Source organism: Lithobates pipiens, unplaced genomic scaffold, assembly GCF_037356315.1.
Source record: "Lithobates pipiens isolate NorthernLeopardFrog02 unplaced genomic scaffold, aLitPip1_a1.2 Scaffold_18, whole genome shotgun sequence".
NCBI lineage: Eukaryota > Metazoa > Chordata > Amphibia > Anura > Ranidae > Lithobates > Lithobates pipiens.
This window is the reverse complement of record NW_027507758.1, coordinates 393143775-393158803: the sequence shown is the minus strand read 5'-3', so window position 1 is coordinate 393158803 and position 15029 is coordinate 393143775. Positions and strand designations below refer to the sequence as shown.

General features: G+C 43.6%; 2 protein-coding genes across 7 annotated transcripts in view; both read right to left on the bottom strand.

The window, feature by feature from the left end:
• Nucleotides 1–11099, bottom strand: part of LOC143989955 (uncharacterized) — a 269998-nt gene extending 258899 nt beyond the window's left edge. Inside the window, exon 1 of the mRNA XM_077490209.1 lies at nt 8481–11099. Coding sequence (XP_077346335.1) covers nt 9489–11099 — 1611 coding nt within the window. The 3' untranslated portion in view covers nt 8481–9488. The remainder of the gene's footprint in view (nt 1–8480) is intronic.
• LOC143989395 (DNA primase large subunit-like) overlaps nt 1–15029 on the bottom strand; it is a 79336-nt gene that overhangs the window by 59260 nt on the left and 5047 nt on the right. For all 6 annotated transcript variants that reach the window (XM_077489514.1, XM_077489515.1, XM_077489513.1 and 3 more), the window contains exon 3: nt 13215–13318. In XM_077489514.1, coding sequence (XP_077345640.1) covers nt 13215–13318 — 104 coding nt within the window. The remainder of the gene's footprint in view (nt 1–13214; nt 13319–15029) is intronic.

Sequence of the window (15029 nt, the reverse complement as noted above, 5' to 3'; positions counted from 1 at the left end):
ATACATTGTCAAGTCAGCACCATATAACTACAGTCATGACAAATGATGCTGTCACACTTTAGAATATCAAACCTGACCAAAAATTTCTACCAAAAACCTGTACAGGAAAATATGTTGTCAACAGACTGCACACACCCCTTCATTCCCACCTGATTGTAATTCTCAGAAATTAAATAGCCTGCACTGAAAATACAATGCTGCTGTGTTTTTGACATACCACACAATGCTCACTGCTTTTATACTGTGTGCTCTCTGCAGCTGTAGCTTGTGCTGCTTTGAGTAGTACACAGAGCTACAACATTAATACTTAGTTACTATTATGTTACAAAATTGCTTTGATCTGCAAAATGAACCGAGCAAGAGGTTATGGTTTTAATGTAGGGACATAGTGCAACAAATATCAAAACAAAATTAGAAAAAACTGTGCACTTTTCCATCTTTCAGAACCTAAGCATGATGGATCAGAGGTGTCCTGATGTAAACAGATTCAAGTCCATCTTATAGCCGACCACCCATAGAGCTATCATGGGTCAGCACCTGTCTGCTGGGCACAAACTGAACAATCATGGATGTAAAAAAAAAATAATAGACATGCATCAAACTGTTGGCGCTATATAAATCATGTATAACAACAACTCGGCTCTGATTAAGCAGGGGATCTGCTCACTCATCTCCTACTGAAATGCAGAGCAGCTCCATGTGGGGAAAAAAATAAAAATAATATATATATATATTTTTTTTAAGACACAAAGTACCTAAATAGTCACTTGAAAAAAACAAAAAACAAAGTATCAATGAACAGCAGTAGGGATGGGCCGACCGACCCCCTGTTCGGTTCGCAGCAGAACTGTCGAACATTGCGAAAGTTCGGAATCTAATAACAAACCCCATTGACGTCTATGGGCCCCAAACGTGAAAAATAAAAAGGTGCCCAAATTTGAAGGCTTATATGCAAGTTATTGGGCATACAATGTAGGGTTGTCCTGATACCACTTTTTTAAAGTACCGATAAGGGTCTCAAGTACTTGCCGATACCAATTACCGATACTTTTTTTTTATTTTATTTTTTTTAACATCATGTGACAGTTTTCAAAGCACAATACAGATGAATGATATCTTCTTTATAAATTATGAACAGCACTGATGGGCACTGATAGGTGGCACAGATAGGGGACACTTATGGGCACTGAAAATGCAGCACTGATTGGCAATTGCTGACCTGGCATAATAAATGACATGGAGGAAAGGAAGGATTTTGTAATGCTATATGGCATATAGAATTGCAAAATCCTTCCTTTCCTCTCATAATTTGTGTCATTTATAATATAGTATATGCTGCGACGCCCATCTTGGTACACCTTGCACTGGGCCGCAGTAAGCAGCATCGGACATCTTGTTATAGATGGGTGTAACAAGATGTCCGCTGCTGGCTTACTGCGGCCGAGTGCAGGGTGTACAAATGTCAAACAGGTGCAGAAAAATTGGTCTCTCTGGGTGTTAATTGTGCCCATGAAACCTACACCAAAAAAATTCTTACAGATGAAAATCAACACTCACAACGCTAGGCAGCCTAGAAGTCCTGCAAAGATTCCACATCCCAAAAAAAAAAAAAAAAAAAAAAAAAACGTAATCAGCAACATTGGCATCTGGGGCTTCATGGCTGCTGGTAATCCAGGACTGATTCATTTTGATAAATGTCAGACAGTCCACCGAGTCTGTGGACAGACGCGTTCTATTACCAGTATCAAAACCTCCAGTAGCACTGAATGCCCATTCGGCAAGCATGCTGGATGCAGGGCAGCTTAACAGCATAACAGCTCAATTGGAAGTTCTGGCCAGTGGTCTATTCTCACGACCCAGTAAGCCAGTGGATCATCGACTGGAAAGCTTTCCATCTCTGTTTTCACCCCTAGATAATCGTCCACCGTGTGATGCAGGCGCTGCCAATGTGATGTGGAAACTGACCGCCCTGGGCATCGAGGACTAAAAAAAAAAAATTGCGAAATGCATCACTTAGGCGGCCGCCTTCTCTACTGCTCCTCCCTTGACCAACAGAAGCCGTAAAACAAAGTTTTCCACCACACTGTATCCTAACAGAATTGGGGAAAGGAATTAGATATACTCCTCTTTAAGGTTTCATAGTTAGTAAGGTTGAATAAAGACACCAGTCCATCCAGTTCAACCTGAGTGTCTACAATTGTCCCTATCCCTGTACATTACACACTCACATTGGTCCCTACCCTCAAGGAGCCCACAATCCAAGGTCCACATTCATATATTAGGGCCAAATTTTGGGCAGAAGCCAATTAACCTACCTGCATGTCTTTGGTTTGTTGGAGGAAACCCACGCAGGCACAGGGAGAACATGCAAACTCCAGGCAGGTAGTGTTGTGGTTGGGATTCGAACCAGCGACCCTTATTACTGCTAGGCGAAAGTGCTAACCACTACATCACTGTGCCACCCGTATCCTGAAGAGTTCTGAGACTTTCCCCTTGTAACGGTGGTCAAGAAGGGTTGCCAACCAATAGTGATCCTTCCCCTTTAAGGCACGTATTATTGGGTCCTTTCGCAGACTTTGAAGCATGAGGGAACCCATGCACTGTAAATTTGCAAAGGCATGAGAAGCAGACTCCTCGGGGGTCACTGAGGATTTTAGTATCTAGAACTGCCTCCTCCCAGCCACGTACTACTCCCAAGGGTTCTGCGGATGGAAAACCATCTCTTAATGTTTGACGTATGTCTTCCTCTGCTTCAATGCCTCCAAAACTGACAGAAACCTCCTCCCTCTCTTGTGTGCTCTGTGGCACAGGAACAATGGTGTCTGCATAAAGTGGGTCTTGAGAGGAAAGGAAGTCCTCCTCTTCCTCCCGCTGCTCTGCCTCGAGTGCCCTGTCCATTATGCCACACAGAATTTGGGGAAAAAATAAATAAAATCAGAGCCGGCCTAAGCCTGTCGTTGGGCTATACTCACACAGGTACTTGTTGACAGATCTCTGCTGCATGTGCAGTCGCTGCAGCATTGCCAAAGTCTAGTTCCACCTGGTGGGCAGGTCACAAATCAGGCAGTATATGGGCAGGTGGAATTCCTGCTGAATTTCAGCCAAGCACTGGCTGTGTATGACCGCTTGAAATGGCTACAGACTCTTCTGGCCTGCTTTAGCAGCTCTTACAACCCTGGGTACCCATTTAGGAAACGCTGCACCACCGAATTGAGGCATGGCACATGTGTCAACTTTCCCTGTCTAAGGGCAGACAGGAGGTTTGTGCCATAATCACACATCACCATTCCTGGCTCCAGCTGGCATGGTGTGAACCACCTCTGGGCCTGCCCCTGCAGAGCTGCAAGATTCTCTGCTCCGATGTGGTTCCTATCCCCTAGACACACCAGCTGAAGCACTGCATGGCACCTTTTAGCCTAACACATTGAATAGCCTCTTGAACGCTTAGGGGGTACATGTGGTTCATAGAACAATCCAGCAGAGGATTGGGAACAGAATCCACCAGATGGAAAGGCAGAAGTTGTAGAGCCAGCAGTTTTGACAAGCTTGCATTTAGATGTTGGGCATGTGGGTGGCAGTGATTTTTTTTTCCCGCTGCAGCAGATGGGGCAGAGAAATTTGCCAGCTATAGTCTACAGCTGGTGGTGTGCTGCTGGAAGCTGGCTGTAAAGGACCTGGGACACGCTGTGCTATACCACCATCCCTGTCAGTGGAGGCTGCTGAGAGGTCATGAGGTATAGTGGGGGTAGAAGGAGGCGAGTAAGGAGGGGGAATAGATTGGCAGCCCTTTTGTGTGGCTTTCAGGTGCTTTTGCCAGGGGCTGAGTGGTGGGAGGTTAAATGCCTTGTTAAACATGTGGTACCTGAATGCCTGGTGTTTTTGCCATGCTTGATGTGCTTGAGACAAAGTTTGCAAATTCCAACAGTTGAGACTTGAGAGTTAAAAGTTGCATGACAAGTCGCTTGTCACTGCGATTAAATTGGAGCTCCAGCCAAAAGGGGAAGATCCACTTATTTGCCCCCTTAACGCCCCCTTCCACTGCCACATTTGCCACCTTTCGGGGGGGGGGGGGGGGGGGGGGAGCAGGTACCTGGTTTTGACAGGTATCCTCTCCCACTTCCGGGTGACGTCGCTGCAGTATAGTCATCCGGAAGTTTGGCCCCCCTTCTCCTTCCCACGTCGCCAGGCCATTCACAAAGCGCAGCCATCCCAAAATGGCGGCGGCAGCACCCAAGAGTCAACTGAAAAATCGGCTCGGGATAAGACTGCTGGATTCGTGGACAGGTAAGTTTCCTAATATTAAAAAGTCAGCAGCTACAGTATTTGTAGCTGCTGAATTTAAATATTTTTTCTGACAGAGCCTGGAGCTCCTCTTTAACCACTTGTTTACTGGGCACTTAAACCCCCCCCCCCCCCCTCCTGCCCAGACCAATTTTCAGCTTTCAGCACTGACGCACTTTGAATGACAATTGAGCGGTCATACAACACTGTAACCAAAAATGACATTTTTATCATTTTTTTCCCACAAATGGAGCTTTCTTTTGTTGGTATTTAATCACAGCTAGGGTTTTTATTTTTTGCTAAACAAAAAAAATTGAAAATTCTGAAAAAAAAAAAAAAAAAATCAACCATGTTTAATAGTTTGTTATAACATTTAGCAAACAGGTAATTTATCTGCTTCATTGATATGTGCTGGTGAGGGGGCACTGATAGGCTGCACTGATGGGCACTAATAGGCACAGATAAGTTGGTACTGATGAGCACAGATAAGGTGGCACTGATGGGTGGCACTGTTAGATGGTGGTGGTGGGCACAGGTAGGCGGCAAATGTAGGCACTGAGGAGCTGGGGCACATCGCAGTGATCGGGACTGATGTCCCTCTCACTGCCGCTGATGATCGGCTTTTTTTTCTCCTTCCGCTGTCAGGCGCGAGGAGAAAAAATAGCCGATTACTGGCTGTGTTGACATCACATGATTAGTTGTCATTGACTGACAGCTGATCACGTGGTAAGCGGTCGGGATCGACCCATTACTCCGATCTGTGATCCAGCGAGTCTCATAGACTCGCTGACCACAGAGCGCCCTTCAGGGGTCGCGCAGGCCGCTCGTGCACAGGACGACGTCAATGGACGTGGTCCCGGCAATGCTGGTCCATGCTGTAGCCGTCAATCGGCTATAGCGCGGATCGCTAGAGGTTAAGCATTAAAAAAAAAAAAAAAAAACACCTCTAATATTTATAGTGGAAATGCTGCACTATCTTGAGGTTAGCTAAAGCCCCATGCACACTATCATATTTTCTGATGATTTTTTTTCCTTCATATTTACCAAAACCATATAATATGAGTATGCAATCAGGCAGGCCCTTGCACTACATAGTTTTGGTAAATCTGAAGACAAAAAAAAATCAGCAGAAAATCTGATAGTGTGTATGGGGCTTAAGTGCCTTGATGCAATGACACTAAATAAAAAATGTGTTGACGTGCAAACAAAGTCTTTTTACCATCGAGCATGTGATCACAGCATCAAAACCCTTATAATCCACATATGCATTGAAATGTATAAAGTGCCTCCATGCTGGTAAAATAAATACATAAAGTGTTTTCGTGCAAATGCCAAAAAATTCATACAAAATCAAATCAAAAACTTCTTGTATCAAATATAGTGATCCCAGTACATGCAAAAAAATATTGAAAGTGATCCAGTAATCAAAAGTGCCAAGTGCACACACAATAAAATGTTACAATTTCATATAAACAGTAACATCGTTAAATATTGAAGTCCATTCCAAAAAAATTCACAGCGTGTTCTTGCGTTCACTCAAGTGTTCCCCTTATGTGTGTACACTCACCTTAGAGCGTGTGACCTCACAATTAAGTTCAGTCAAATCCCGCTGAACCATCCCTGGGTTCAGTGTCGGTGATGGAGTCCTGGCTGCTCAGTTCTGCTGCTTCCACACTCGTGCAAAACATAAAAAGGTACTTGATAGTGCAATACAGTTTTATAAAATAATTTTATTAATAAACCATAACCCCTCTGACAGGGTACTCACATTTGCTGGGTGCTTCAGTGCACCACTCTATAGAAAGCCAAACAAAACACCAAAAAGCGGAAATAGTGCGTCTCTCCGTTCTGAGACAAATCATCTGTCTCCTTCTCCCTCCTGTCCCCTCCCAAACATGTGTTGATACAGGGATAAATCCTATCTTTCTCAGGGGGATTGTGATTGGACGTCACGGTTTGCGTGTCGGCTAATAAACACATTGACGGCAGTCATTTTCTTGTAGACCATGGACACTATCATCCATAGACTCCAAGCATCACATTGAAGTCAATGGTCACAAAAGACTGGGTGAATAAGGGTGCCCATTTATAATTACTGACTTCTGTTAGCTTCCCCATCTTGCTGTCCTGATGGGAGGTAATAGGAGGCGTTACACATTTACAGATTTTGGGTAGCTCGCAAAATTTCTTGGTTTCGGAATTTAAAAAAATAAAAATAAAAAAATATTAAAAACTTGATTTGTCTGTGCTTTTACCTGTAATTTCTGAAGCTATTGACGGGAACTCTAATGCCTCGTACACACGATCGGACTTGGACAACAAAACCGTGGAATTTTGTCAAAAGGATGTTGGCTCAAACTTGTCTTGCATACACACGGTCACACAAATGTTGCCCAACAATTACAAACATAGTGACGTACTATGTCGTTTTTCAGCTCCTTAGCACCACCCTTTGGGCTCCTTCTGCTAATTTCGTGTTAGCAGAAGTTTGGTGAATCTTGATTCACCCTTTTCTTTTTGCGTTTTTCATTTCTCGCATTTCACTTCATGCTTTTCACATTGCGGAATCCGAGGAGAGAACGTGTTATTTATTATTGTCCTTGGAGTTATTGCTTTGACATTTTTTTGGTTGAATAATGATTTGATAAATTTTCTATATTTTTGGATGCATAGAATGCACTTTTCGGTTTTTGTTCTATTGGCAGATAGCATGTCTAATTTTTTTTTTTTTTTTTTTAATGCCCAATAAAAAAAAAAAAAATGTAGAATGATACTTGGCTATGTGTTTTACGTCAAATGACAGTTTGGGAGCAGGCAGTTACATTTTAAAAAATACAATGTAAAATTAACAAGGAACACCAACATAGTTGTATCTTTGATCTTAAAAGCTATGGGATAACGATGTTGTGGTAACTTGCACAAATAAAAAACATAATATTATTCTTGATATCACTAGAAAAAAAAAATAAAAAAAAAAACCTTTGAAAATGTGTTTTCAATAACTCCATCAGTATCACCAACAAAGCAGCTTCATTATTATACCATTAAAAGTAGGAGAATGTGCGCTGAATTTGGAGATTTCATAATTTGCCACATCACGAATGTTAATTCTCCACACCGACCGCTTCCGAGCATGGGTGTTTGTACTTTGGACTTTTGTACACACGATCGGAAAGTCCGACAACACACATTTGTTGGCGGAAAATTTAAGAATATGCTAGCCAACATCTGTTGGCAAAAAGTCTGACAACAAATGTTCAATGGAGCATACACACGGTCGGACTTACCGCCAACAAGCTCACATCCAACATTTCCCAACGGAAAATCCAATCGTGTGTATGCGGCATAGGAAAATCCTAAGCATACTGCATTTACACAAGCAAAAGTTTGTTGAAAGAGAAAAGCACAATATCCATAGAGCTAAAACTTTAATAGAAAATAAAAGTACTTTCAAACCAAGTATGATATACACATGTTAAATGGTCAGTTCAGAGCTAAAAACTACTAAAATATATTATAAATTCATATAGGTCTAATGGGAACCATACAAAGGAGTCCAAGTTCATATATAAAATCTGTAGTCAATCTAAAGCCTTATACACACACTATCAGATTTTCTGCTGATGTTTTCCTTCGGATTTATCAAAACCATATAATAATGAGGTCAAACCTTAGGAATTTCAATTTGTATGCAATCAGGCAGGCCCTTGCACTACATGGTTTTGGTAAATCTGAAGGAAAAAAAAATAAGCAGAAAATCTGATAGTGTGTATGGGGCTTTAGAGATAAAGGAAAAAACACAGCGCATCACTAGACAGAAAGAAGATGGTTTCTCCACAGTAGTGACTAGGGTGCTCAGAAATAAATTCTGTGTGCATCTGTATCAGTGCCTCCACCTTAGACAATGAGGGCCGCTCAACTCAAACTGTGGACCTCTGATTTAACACCGGCAAACAGCTCGACCTCGTTACTCATGAACTTGGACTCGTTTGTATGGTTCCCATTGGACTTCTATGAATTTTATTATATTTTAGTCGCTTTTAGCGCTGCACAGACCATTTAAGAATTTTACCTAGGAATTTATATATTGACCTTGAGTGTCCAGCTGCTTATGTGATTTAGGGTTTGTTTTGCACTGATTGAAAGACCAAGTTAGACTTCCCGGTAACTTGTTTTCCAGAAGTCTTTCAGGACAGCACCTGAGAGATAGTGACTCCTCCCTCCTCGTTAGGAAACACCTTCTTCCTCCAAACTTTAAAGGGAGGCACCTCCCTACCACACCTCAGTTGTAGAAGAGAGCCTCCGGCCCGGCTGGAACACAAACATATACGTTAGTCACAGCGTAGCATAATAAAATACAATAGGGTGGGATGTTGCTGTCCTGAAAGACTTCTGGAAAACAAGTTACCGGTAGGTCTAACTTGGCCTTTCCCAAGGTGTCTTTCAGGACAGCACCTGAGAGGATAACAGAGACTTACCCCTTAGGGCGGGACAACAGCTTGCAGGACCTTTCTGCCAAACGCTTGATCGCTGGCAGATGTGAGGTCCAGCCTATAATGTTTCACAATTGAAAAATGAAAAAACTCGACCATGTCGCCACCTTGCAGATCTGCTCAGGGGTGGCACCAGCTCTCTCTGCCCATGTAGACGCCAGAGCCCTGGTTGAGTGCGCACAAATTCCTGCCGGAGGTGATAACCCTGTTTGGGAATATGCCTCTGAGATAGATCATTTCAGCCATCTAGCTAAAGTAACTTTAGAAGCCTGGAAACCCTTTTTATTTCCTGAAAAAAGTACAAACAGTGAATCTGAATGTCTGAAAGGCTCTGTCCTTTCCAAGTAACACAGAGTCCTCCTGACGTCCAACATGTGGAAAAGGGTCTCCTTCTCTCCTTTTGGGTTAACGCAAAAGGTTGGAAGTACTATGTCTTGAATACGGTTCTGTACTGAAGCTACCTTCGGTAAGAATTTTGCATCTGTTCTAAGAATAACTGTCAGGAAAAATGGACAGATACGGTTCTTTAATTGACAGAGCATTTAGCTCACTGATTCTGCATGCAGACACAATGGCAATCCGAAAAACGGTCTTTAATGTGAGAAACCTAAGGGGCGCCTCCTCCAGGGGCTCAAAGGAACCCCTTGTTAGAGACTGCAGGACTACCGAAAAATCCCATCTAGGAAAAACCTTAAGAGGCGCTGGTCTAGACCTCTAGAGAGCTCTAAAGAATCTGATAACCAGCGGATCTGAGGCCACAGATCTTTCTAAGAACACTGTTAGTGCCGCTACCTGCACCTTCAGGGTACTAACTGCTAGTCCCTTGTCTGCTCCATCTTGTAAAAACTCCAAGATGGAGACAAGGCTCCCTGGAACCTGGGCGGATGAAAAACACCACTTATTATAAAGCTTCCAAACCTTAGAGTAAATGACCCTTGTAACCCTTTTCCTACTTGCCAAAAGGGTTGAGATCAAACGGCTGGAAAAACCCTTGCTCCTAAGGAGCTGCTTTTCAGAAACCAGGCTGTGAGAGCCAAGCTGGCCACTCCTGGATGATTTACTGGGCCCTGAAAACAACAGATCGTGCCTGAGGGGCAGATGCCAACAAGGCTTGATTGTCAATCCTAGAATGGTCGAAAAACAGGCCCTCTTTGGCCAAAAGGGCGTGATTAGTATAACTGGCACCTTTTCCTTCTGAATTCTTCTTAAAATTAACGTAATTAACTGAAATGGGGGGAAAGCGTGGCAAAGACGGAATTCCCATGGATATGCTAGCGCATCTGTGCCCAGCGACCCATCGCGACTGTCCAGGGGAAAGAACTGGGGGACCCGGGCGTTCTCCTTTGAGGCGAACAGGTCCACCTCTGGTAGCCCCCATTTCCCGGCAATCATTGAGAAGACCTCTGGGTTTAGAGACCATTCCCGAATAGGGTTTCTGCTTAGGAAGTCCGCTAACCTGTTTAGATCCCCTTTTAGGTGGACTGCTGATAGTGACAACAAATGCCTTTCCGCCCACCGAAGGATCTCCATGGCCAGTACTTGGAGCGACCTGCTTCTTCTTGTACCCCCCTGCCTGTTTAAATAAGCCACCGCCGTGGCATTGTCTGTTAGGACCTGAACATGCTGGGACTGAAGATCCTGAACAAATGACTCCAGAGCTAAGGCAATCGCCTTGAGCTCCCTCCAGTTTGAGGACCTTAGAGCCTCCTCTTTGGCCCAGGATCCCTGAGTGAAACACGTTCCTAGGTGGGCTCCCCACCCCCAGGAACTGGCGTCAGTTGTTAGTCTTTTCTCGACTGGAAAAACCCAGACTAACCCCTCTGATAGGACATCCTGTCTCTTCCACCACCATAGAGACCTTTTCACCTGGGTTGGCACTCTTACCTCTGCCTCTAGGGATGCCACTGTGTGATCCCAAGATCTTAGAAGAAAAGCCTGCAGACATCTGAAATGCAGCCTTGCCCACTGGAATGCCGGCATTGTTGAGGTAAGAACCCCCAAAGCTGACATAACCTGTCTCACCGTCAGATTTTGACTGGTCTGCAGTAAAGACACTGCACCGTAAATCCTGTCCTTTTTGTTTAAGGGAAGGAAGATCTTTTGATCCACCGAATTGATTAGATACCCTAAAAACCGAATCTCCTGGGATGGGTTTAGGGAAGACTTTTGGAGGTTCAAAATCCACCCCAGAGCCTCCAAATGGCTGCGAGCTTTGCCTAGATTGATCTGCAATTCTTCGCTGGATGGGGCGAAAAACAGCAGATCATCTAAATAAGGAATAACTGCGATTCCCTGAAGACGCAGCGGAGCTAAAGCTTCTGCCATCACTTTGGTAAAAATTTGGGGAGATGATGTAATCAAGAACCTTCTTGGGGGGTTCTTGGCAAACTCGAGTGTGTAACCCTGCGAGAGAGTGGTCAGAATAAACTGAATAAACTGACTTGAAGTTATCCCTGACCACTGCGGAAGAAATTCTTGTAGTGTTCCTCCGAAGAGAAGGTCACACGAAAAGGGTATCCCACACAGCTTGTTCTTTGATGCCGAATCACCGGGCCAGGTTTTAAGCCATAAGGCTCTTCTTGCAGCATTAGTTAAAGCTGCTGACCTGGCTGACATTTTAATTGCCTCAGCTGAGGCGTCTGCAATATAAGCAACTGCCACAGTCAGGGTAGGAAAAGAATCTAAGATTTCCTGTTTGGGGGAATCTGCAGCTATATGTGACTTTAGGTGGTTGAGCCAGTATTCCAAATTCCTGGCTACACATGTTGTGGCCATTGCTGGCTTTAAATTGCTCATAAATGAATTTAGAGGGGACCACCTCAGTCTCCTCCAACTCCTCTTCCGAATCTTTAACGGAAAGAGCAGTGGACTGCTTTTCCCTATCTGAAGGGTCTTCAGGCAGAGATTCCAACACTGGGATAGAGAACGACCCCTGGGAAGACTCTGAAGTGGAAGGCTGACTAACAGCCGGGTTTACTAGTGAGTCACAAAAATTCTGAATCGTGGCGTATAGCTCCTTCTTTACAGAAGCAACCAGACCCTCACATACAGAGGCTGATTCCTCTTTAACTAAAGAAGTAATGCAGGCACTGCATAAGGTTTTCTTCCAATTTTCTCCCAATTTGGCCCTGCAAGAAGGACATCTCTTTTTTGGGTCAGAGCTTTTAGCCTATGAAGAAAAAGAAAAAAAAGGGAAAAAAACCAGGGGACCCTTAGTGAGACCCAGTCTCAGCTTTGATAAGGATCACCACACAGGTGCACTAAGAAGAAACCAGTCAGCCTCTAGTGCCCAGACAGGCCCCTTGCCACCAGGGGGGAAAGAAAAAAAAAAAAAAAAGAGAGAGAGACCAAAAGCCAGGAAATAGGAGAAAAAGGCAGACTTTAACCGCTGCCTCCTACCTGGACTTTGCTGGTGCCTGTGCCTATCCCCACTGCTGCAGACGCTGATTCTTCCATAGCAGGTGTGCAGAATTCCACTTGTGGCTTCACATGCCGCCTCCAGACTCCCATAATGCATCTGCACCGGACCGGAAGCGGAAATAGGCACCAGCTCCTGTCCTCCCCCCTGCGTCCACGCCGGAAACTAACGTTTTCGCCGACCCAGTGACCCGCTTTGTCGTTTCCGGCATGACCGCCGAAAGAACATGGCACACGCGCCGCCGCTCCTACGAACGTGCGGGCCACTGAATCTTCGGCTTTCTCCGAGCACTAAGAGGGGAAGAGGAGCCCGCTTGCTACCGCTGCCGAGGCCTGGGTAGGTCGGGAGGACAGCAGGTCCCTAAAGGAGGAAAAACGGGAAGGAAGCCTTGTCCCTCCGGAACACCCAAGAGACCTTGACTCCCTCCCGGGCCGGAGGAAACACAAGAACTGAGGTGTGGTAGGGAGGTGTCTCCCTTTAAAGTTTGGAGGAAGAAGGTGTTTCCTAACGAGGAGGGAGGAGTCACTATCTCTCAGGTGCTGTCCTGAAAGACGCCTTGGGAAATCCTTTTTACAATTTAGGATATACACACGGAAAAGGTATAAACAAGCAAGAAGTTTAAGGCTGGGTTCACACTGGTGCGAGCACAGACATGCGATTCGTACCGCATTGCTGTGCAGATCACATGCTATGTCTGTTTGATGCAAATTCAGCCATATAGTTCACACCCATTCAATCCGATTCCTGTACCATTTTAACTTTATATAGATACCCGCAGCGGTTCGCAGCTGTCAATGTGAAACAGTGTGCAATTCTGGTGCAATTCAGGTGCAATGTGGAAACCTGCACAGGAATCGCAGGGTTTCCAGTATTGCACCAGTGTGAACTGAGCCTAAAATCACATATGCACCTGCATGGAGAAAAAAAACAACAAAAAAAAAACAACACCTTTTGGAATTAGTGTAAAATTATAATTTATAATAAACATCGTTAATTGAGATGTTTCACACATCTATACTCACTCGGTATGGAAACTTAAGTTTTCTAAGTTCATTTTCCAGCTTGGTGGTGTAATCTGCCGAAACTTTCACATAACTAACACCGAGATTTTCTATGGATTTCAGAACTAGAAATAAAATAAAAAATTATTATTATTGTTATTATTATTAATAATTTGATACCATTCAAGTAGTACTTAATTTTTATTTGTAAGCTCATAAATTCTGTTTTTAAAGTGACCCTATTTTATATTAGAAAACATTTGGGATAAAAAAAATGGAAAAATTTAATCCTTAACCTTTATGAGGTGGCGACATACTTTTCTGTTATGGGTGATTGAACTTTCTTCCCCTGCCGGTAAACCAAGTTAAACACTTTTCTCATTACAGCGTGAAGAACGTCTCTGAATTAACACCAAGTATAATCGCATACCTGTGTAATCCATGAAGTGGCTCTGTCCACAGCCAAGTTGCCTACAGTATACAGCATAAAGCTTTCTGCACGGTTATTGACATGATTTCAATATTATAGGAATATTTTGTATGTATGCAATCATTTTCCAGGATAGCCACATGAGAGACGATTGGTCCCATCCTACAGGAACCACAGGCAGGAACTCCCACCTCACTCATCCCTCAATTTGAATTTAAAGAGTACCTCCACCAGTAAGAACACGGCCCTGCAAGATTTTTAGAAATACAGTTTGCCAGTAAGACTAACAAAGATTTTCTGCAATCATCTCCCATGACAGCAACATGTGAGGATAATTAAAAATCATACATCAGGGCAAGTCAACACTTTCATTCATTAATTAGACCATGTTAGCAGCCCTAACTTGTTCCACTAATGCTCCTGTGCTTTCTGCACATGGTGTTGCAAAGGAATGGATGGAGGGTGCTGTAATGGGCGATGACTTTACGCTAATGGCATTGCTTATCCATCTAGCCACTGAACATTTTGGTGCCCAAAGACTGTTAAAGGAGCCACTAAAAAGCACCAGAAGATGACTATCTGATGTTTTTCGTCAAGTCCAAAAAAAAAAAAAACACATACATCCAAGCAATGAAATTGATTTACCTACTTTTGAATGCTCACAAAATGACTTCTTTGAAACATTGGTGGCAGCAGTGGTTGTACACATAGCCGCTGGCAGCGTTGTTTCTTTGCAAGCCGACTGCCGGCTTTTTCCTGGAAGTGATTTTGGCAGATGTAAGGTCAGCAAAAGCAAGAGGCCAAGGCTGGGTTCCCCAGGAGTTTGCCCAAGGAACAGGGTCAAGTTCCATTAGTGTCACAATTTTTATAACTAAAAGCAAAACTTTTTTTTTTAGTTTTGGATAGAGTGGAGAGGGATTAGAATACCCATTTGGTTTCTATTGACCCCATTAGGGAGATTCACCCTCTATATTTCTCTTGTTTACCAACTATCAGTGAAAGTGAACGTAAAGAAAATCCCACATTTTGGGAAGTCTCCAAAAAAGTAATATAGGGGAAATCTTCCAATGTGGACACTAGTTCTGGTTACCTGAGGTCTCCAATGAATTCCCTTAATTTACAAGGATTTCATATAACTTTCTGTTCGGCTATGGGACAGGAAGTGAAGGAAAATCTTCTAAATGGGACACAGATGGTGAAAAAAACAAAAACAAAAAAAAAAAAGTTTTTGTGCTCTATTGGACAGAGAGAAACACAAACTAAACTCACATTAGTCACAAGAGAGGTGGGGGAGGTTTTTAATCTTCCTGCTTGTTTCCTGTAGAAGGTAAAGCATTTACAATAATCTCATGTTGCTGTCCTGAAACATGATTGGGGAAAGTATTCCTACAATTATACACAAGGTT